Source organism: Octopus bimaculoides, chromosome 27 (assembly GCF_046866305.1).
Source record: "Octopus bimaculoides isolate indiv1 chromosome 27, ASM4686630v1, whole genome shotgun sequence".
Taxonomy (NCBI): Eukaryota; Metazoa; Mollusca; class Cephalopoda; order Octopoda; family Octopodidae; genus Octopus; species Octopus bimaculoides.
The window spans coordinates 23,362,875-23,370,374 of NC_142954.1; the positions used below are offsets into that span (position 1 = coordinate 23,362,875).

Sequence of the window (7,500 nt, forward strand, 5' to 3'; positions counted from 1 at the left end):
CTCAATTTAATTTCAATTTTTTATAAATTGATTTTAATTGAGTTTTTACCTGTAATTTTGGATTTTGTCCCTAATATTATTATATATATATATATATATATATATATATATATATATATATATACGACGGGTTTCTTCCAGTTTCCGTCTACCAAATCCACTCATAAAGCTTTGGTCAGCCCGAGGCTATAGTAGAAGTCACTTGCCCAAGGTACGACGTAGTGGGTCTGAACCCGGAACCATGTGGCTGTGAAGCAATCTTCTAACCACACTGCCATACATGTACGGTGTGTTTCTTTCATGGGCTTCTTCTAGTTTCCGTCTATCAAATCCACTCAGTAAAAGCTTGATCGCTCTGAGGCTGTAGTAAAAGACACTAGGTCAAAGTGTCACACAGTGAAACTGAACTCAGAACCTTGTGGTTTGGAAGCCAACTTCTTACCGCACAGCCACGCCTGCGCTTAGCCAGCAAAATTATCAAAATTACGCAATAGTAATTGGAATCAAGAATTGAAGCTTAGTAGTAGTAACAGCAGCAGCAGCAGCAGTAGTAGTAGTAGTAACAGGATCGGCGGTGGTTGTGGTGGTGGTGATGGTAGTAGTAGTAGTAGTAGTAGTAACAGGATCGGTTGTGGCGATAGCGGTGGTTGTGGCGGTAGTAGTAGTAACAACTGGATCGGTGGCGGCGGCGGTGGTGGTAGTTGTAGCAATAGTAGCAGCAGTAGTAGTAGTAGTAGTAGTAGTAGTAGTTGATGTTGTTTATTCTCCGGTCTGTCTTCACCAAGCAGATTTGTAATGAGACGCCTTCCAGCTGTGACTATCCAATCCTTTCCTTATTTATCCAGCATGTCATCCCATTTTTGAACACAGTAGCATGTAACACGAGGGAGAGGTGTCTGCTATTTCAGGCAGGTCAAACTCTAAACATAGAACACTCACGGATAACCTGCGGCCCGCGGAACTCTCTTAATGGCACGCCTAAACGAAAAATCCCCATGTCTGTTTTTTCTTCTAGTGATGCGGTCCGCCCGATGGTGAACCATTTCTTATTCATCCGCTTCTTGAAAACGGCTGGATAAGCCTGACATAAAGATTATCTCGTTGTCACGTGTCATAGTTGTAACTCTGTGACATTGAGGTCCTGGCAGAAGACCTCTTCGCCGCTGCAACTTCCTGGTGTTAACCAATAGGGCGTAGCAGCATTTAATGTGGTATCTTTAGGGCATCTAACAGATGTGCTTCTTTGAGTAGGTGAAGGGCAATTCATATATCCTAGAACCAAGCCAATGACGTGTCGCCAATGTATTGAACTCGCCAGAGGCTTGTAGGATTGCAATCAATTTATTGTCTTTAGATAGGAAACTACATTAATAGAAAGGAAAAAAAGTAAGAAAATTTAAATGAGAAAATGAGAGAAACTTCATCAGCGCTAGCTAATTAGTTGCAACTAATGGACGCTGATTGTGGTAGTCACTATGACTACGACCAGGAAACGTTAGAGGAACAAAAACAAGAGAAATAATTATGATTTCTTTTATTTGCCAGAGAGAAAGAGAGAGAGAGAGAGAGAGAGAGAGAGAGACGTCGGACAAGTAGGTGACATTACCTGGACAAATTATGAAAATGGTGGCTGTTCACAAAGAATCATTTGTGGAAATTGTAGTAATAATAATAATAATAATAATGATGATGATGATAACAATAATTATAATAATAATAATTATTATTATTATAACAACAACAGCAACAAGAATAGTAAAAATAATAATAATAATAATAATAATAATAATAATAATAATAATAACAACAACAACAAGAGCACTCAGAGAGTGCAAACCTCTGCCAAAGCAACACCAACGTCCACTCAACGATTTTTAAAACGAGAATATCTGAAATAAACTCGACTGCTCTCACAGACGAGAATACTAAAAATGAACCTGACCGCTCTTAAAATTTAAGTAAACAAAAAAAAAAAAACAGGGAAAATAATCTAATAAGCTTTTTCAAGTACGGTACTTCATTTTTCTCCCCGAATGAGTCTTCATTAGAATCTATTTTATTCTTTATTGTTTATTTGTTTTTTAGTCATTGGTCCACAACCCGAACCTACTTAAAGGGTTTAGTCAAACAAATCGACCCCAGGACGTTCTTTAAAGTCTGGTACTCTCTTTTGCCGAACGGTTTACGCTACGGAGACGTAAACAAACCGACACTAAACACACACACACATACAGCAGGCTTCCACACAGCTTCTTATTTCTTTATTGCCCACAAGGGGTTAAACATAGAGGGGACAAACAAGGACAGACAAAGGGGTTAAGTTGATTACATCGACCCCTGTGCGTAACTGGTATTTAATTTATCGACCCCGATAGGATGAAAGGCAAAATCGCCCTCAGCGGAATTTGAACTCAGAACATAACGGCAGACGAAATACCGTTAAGCATTTGGTCTTCCCTAGAGCAATACCAGAAGACACCCAGGGCGCCGCGCAGTGGAACTGAACTTGAAATCATGCGGTTGCAAAGCGAGCTTCTTAGCCATGTACAGCCATGCCTACGCCAAATTTGTTTGAAGATCAGATTTGATAATGTCAAACTTGGTACTCTATCGATTCTAGATGAACAGAAGTCTGACAACTTAATTTTTTTATTAACCACACAGGGTCGAAACACAGAGGAAACAACACAAGGACAGAAAAAAACACAAAAGTGGAGAAAAATAAAATCGAACGAAAAGAATGGTAATGATAAATCAAAAGGTGGAATGACCTCTACTCGAACCCCACGCTCCAGTTAACGTCATTGAACGTTTTTAGAAAAAAAAAATTGACACGTGTTATTTTCATTTCGTCTCTTTCTCCTTGTTGTGTGTTGCTTGTTTTATATACTTTGTGGACGACTGACATGCGTGAAGTGTCAGTTGGCCAGTGTCAATACAAAATTTTATATTCATTTCCTTTAAAACAATACATATTTACGGATAAATTACCACCGGATGATAATTATCGCAGAAGTTGCAAGGTAAGACATAAAATTCTTTGTCTCTCTGCAATAATTATTGTGGCATTTACCGTTAAATTAGCAGTTCCATGCTGGTGCTATTTCGTTCATTTGCTTATATTTCATAAATTTACACAGCATACAAAAATACGGACGTAATATATATTTACAATCGCTTACAAAATAGAGATTAACGTACATTTTTTCTTTGTTCATAATTTTTTGTTTACAATATTGAAAAATATGCCTCCAAAGAAAAGACGTAATCCCTCCAGAAACACGTATAAAGCGAGGACGATTACAGAAAACAAAGGCGAGTGTCTCGACAGAGAGAGGAGACGAGACCTTCTCAAAGTCAGCAGATGCATGCCGCTGCACGTCAGACTCGAGAGAGAAGGGAGATGAGATTTGCCCAATATCAGCTAAGGTATGCTGTAATACTTAATGCTGAATCATTAGAACAACGTCTAACACGCCAGATTAGACAGAGGTCCAATACAATAGCTCTCAGAAATAGATCACATGCAAATTCGCTCTTCGCAACACCAGGAGCTGCTTTCAGATATGATCCATCCTATTCCTATAAAAATGATAATTCTGTACAAAATGGTGTGCTACGCTCAAATTGTCGTTTCTGCAAAGATTTCAAATTTCCAAATGAAACTAATGGTATGTGCTGCTCGGGCGGTAAGGTAAGATTGCAAGCACTACCAGCTCCCTACCGTCTCCAATTGCAACCCATTTCTAGAATGTACCCATTTACCTAGAATATCTCCATTACATCTCCAATCATTTAACAGTCAACCATACGACGGGTCATGTAGCGCTGACCGCCTCAAAGAAGAGTATTCCACTGAGCTTTTCGGTGGGTTACAAAATTACATACCTTCACCCCCAATTTTCCATGATAGGTTAGCACTTGGAATCCTCCAATCCTCCAATGTATTACATGTCGATTAGTCGAAGTAGACCATGCAAAGAGAGTTAGGGTTGTCGTGGGCGACCTGGTGGCGGAAGCACAGACATGTGCCATCCCAGGAAGGATGATACAAGACAACCTTCACCTCATTCGCTAAACCATAGAGCGGGTGGGTAAAATGCATGGCAACGGTGGGGCACTGGTGAATTTGGACTAGTCTAAGGCGTTCGATAGGGTTGACCACGGATACCTGGCGGCTGTCCTTCGGGCGGCCGGATTTGGCCCGATCTTCCGAGGCTGGATTAAAGCCATGTACAGCAACATCGAATCAACAGTCCGGGCGAATGGGTTCCTTTCGAACCCCTTCGCGATTAAGCGTTCGGTTCGTCAGGGATGCCCCCGGTCCCCGATTCTGTACGTGTTGGCGCTCGAGCCATTACTGCGGAAGTTGAGGGACGTGGGGGCGGACCCGCATGATCTTTGTAACGGAAGGAACGTGACGGCATACGCGGATGACGTCACCATCATCGTGTCAGATGAAGGGCGTCTACCTCACTTAAAGGACGCCATCAAAAGATACGAGACGGTAGCAGGGGCGAAAATTAACCAGGAAAAATCAGTCGGCTTGCAGCTCGGCACCTGGAGAGGCAAGTCGATACCTCCCAACAGCGTCGTCGGGCGCTGGACGGAGGGCCCGGTTAAAATGCTCGGGGTCTGGTTTGGACCGGACCTCCAGGTGGAGAAGAACTGGAGTGAGGTGGCGAGCAAGGTGACAGCCGTAGCTCAGAAGTGATCTGGGAGGAGGTTATCCTTGTTGGGAAGGGCGGAGGTTGCACAGGTTTTCATAGCATCTGTGATAACCTATCGCCTAACCGTCGTGCCTTGCCCTGTTTTGTGGCTGAACAAGTTGGAGCGGATCCTTTTCCACTTTTTATGAGGAAGTAAAACTCCACTTGTGAGGCGCTCCATCTGTTACCAGAAACCGCTAAAGGGTCGGCTGGGGATGCCCTGGCTGATGATGCGCAAGCACGCGCTGAGGCTGAGACATCTCCGGTGCCACCTGGCTGGTGAGCAGGCGTGGTCAACGCTTGCCGAGCAGGATTTCTCAAAGTATGGCTCCCTGAGGGACTTAGGAGCATGGATCAGACGAAGACCCAAGACGGGGGAATGGCAGATGGAGTGCAAACAAGCGCTCTCCCTCTTCTCTCGAGTGAGTAAAGCTAGCAGCAGGGTTACCACAGCGGATATTTATAGCGGGTTGGTGGAGTTTAAGTCTGATGATGTCCTGAGGGAGACTCTGGGCTTCGACAAGAGGCAGCTAACCAGCCTGTTCGGGAGGACCTTCGGGTCGGGACTCCTGGATAATTACCAGAAATCCTTGGCCTGGCTGTGCTACCGATCGGCGTTGCCGGTTCGGGAAAGATTGTCAAGACACGGTTGTGACACCTCCCCCACATGTCCGAGGTGCGGGCGGGCCAGTGAAACGGTGACGCACGCCTTCGTTCACTGTGGGCAGCTGAGTGATTTGATAACCTATGCCGAACAGCTGATGTCGGATACAGAAAGAGTACGACTCTCGACTGAATCCATGATTAAGATGGTACCGCTTTCCTCCTTTTCCAAAGAGAGGAAGGCAGCACTTCTCTGCGTAATAACCATATTGAAAAAAACGGTATGGAAGACGCGCTCGGAAGGAATTTGCGACAGGACAATTCATCTCCAGACGAGGGCTGGTGAACTACTTCACCGCCCATCTTGTTTCCAAGATCCGTCTGGAGAGGAGGAGCTTGTCGCAAAGAGTATTTGCCAAAAGATGGAAGGATGTCGTAAGAAAGTTGTGTATGCAAGGGGCCATGCCAACACGGTCGGACCGGGCATAGAAGGAAAAGAAATGGAAAAAGAAAAAAGGGAAAAAAAAAAAAATCAACCGGCGGGTTAGTGGTACACCCCCAACCCAAAAGTAATCAAATTTTTAAAACAATAACATCATCACATTATAATATATTATTCTCATGTTAAAATCATTCGTTAAATCATCTGTAAAATGGCTCAACGATCTATATGTTCCCCCTTGTCTGTCCTAGTTCGTCCCCTCTATGTATCCTATTTATTAGGAAATAAAAGAAAATTAGTCGAAGTAGACCATCATTTACTCCACAAATGTTTTGTCGTCAATGCTGCACTTTCCCGATTCACCTGTTTCAACATAACTGTAATATATATATATATATATATATATATATATATATATATATATATATATATATATATATATATATATATATATATATATATATATATACATATATATATATATATATATACATATATATATATATATATATATATATATATACATATATATATATATATATATATATATATATACATATATATATATATATATATACATATATATATATATATATATATATATATATACATATATATATATATATATATACATATATATATATATATATATATATATATATATATATATATATATATATATATATATAAATAAATATAAATAAACTATACCATTTTAATCCCGAACGACGCCGGGAGTCTCTGCTAGTATATATATATATATATATATATATACATATATATATATATATATATACATATATATATATATATATATATATACCATACATATATCTATACATAAACAAACGTACGAGTATACATATATTAACCTGCATATATATATTACACACACATACACACACATACATGTATATGTATATATATTTATATACAACATACGCAAAATGTTGATATAAATATGTATGCACATATAATTACACAAGTTTCATGCGCTTCATTTTAGTATATCATATCGCGTATCAACATATATATATATATATATATATACATATCTATACAGGTGTATATATTTATACACTTTGGAACGAATTGCAATTACACCATGAATATTTCCGTGTATACTTACACAAATATATATATATATATATGTCTAAAGGTTTCATGTTAGTAATGCTGCATGTATGATGTTTGCAAATCTCAGTCCGCCATCTTTGTTTATGAACCCTCTATCTCTGCATCGCTAGCTAAGCATCTATCTCCCTCGCACAGCATTATAATTCATGCCCTCTTATCTAGATATTGCTGATTGCATCACTGTACGCACTCAGAATATTCAATAATGCTTTATAAATATGTAGATGAAACAAAATATATTAATATACATACATGCATATGGGAAAATGCATGTATGTATGTTGATATGTTATATATATTATATATATATATGTATCAAATATATATATATATTCATGTATATATATAATGTGTCTCTTATGATATATATAATATGTATATGTGCACTCACACACATTCATACATGCGTATATACATATATACAGAGATGCATTGTATATATATAAATCTGTGCGTGTATCTGTGTATCTGTGTGTGTGTTTATATACATATATCTATATTCATAGAAATGATGCAGATGTATGTTAGCTATGTCTATATGTACTGACGTAGATGGATGTATGCATATATATATATATATATGTGTGTATGTATGTGTGTGTATATATA

At 39.2% G+C, this 7,500-nt stretch overlaps 1 protein-coding gene across 2 annotated transcripts in view; it reads left to right on the forward strand.

Annotated features, from left to right (window-relative positions):
• The first annotated feature begins 2,623 nt into the window (after positions 1-2,623).
• LOC149130904 (uncharacterized) overlaps positions 2,624-7,500 on the forward strand; it is a 100,427-nt gene continuing 95,550 nt past the window's right edge. For both annotated transcript variants that reach the window (XR_016238597.1, XM_089343239.1), the window contains exon 1: positions 2,624-3,023. Coding sequence is in view for 1 of the 2 variants with exons in the window: in XM_089343239.1 (XP_089199365.1) it covers positions 2,907-3,023 (117 nt within the window). In the remaining variant the exon portion in view is untranslated. The remainder of the gene's footprint in view (positions 3,024-7,500) is intronic.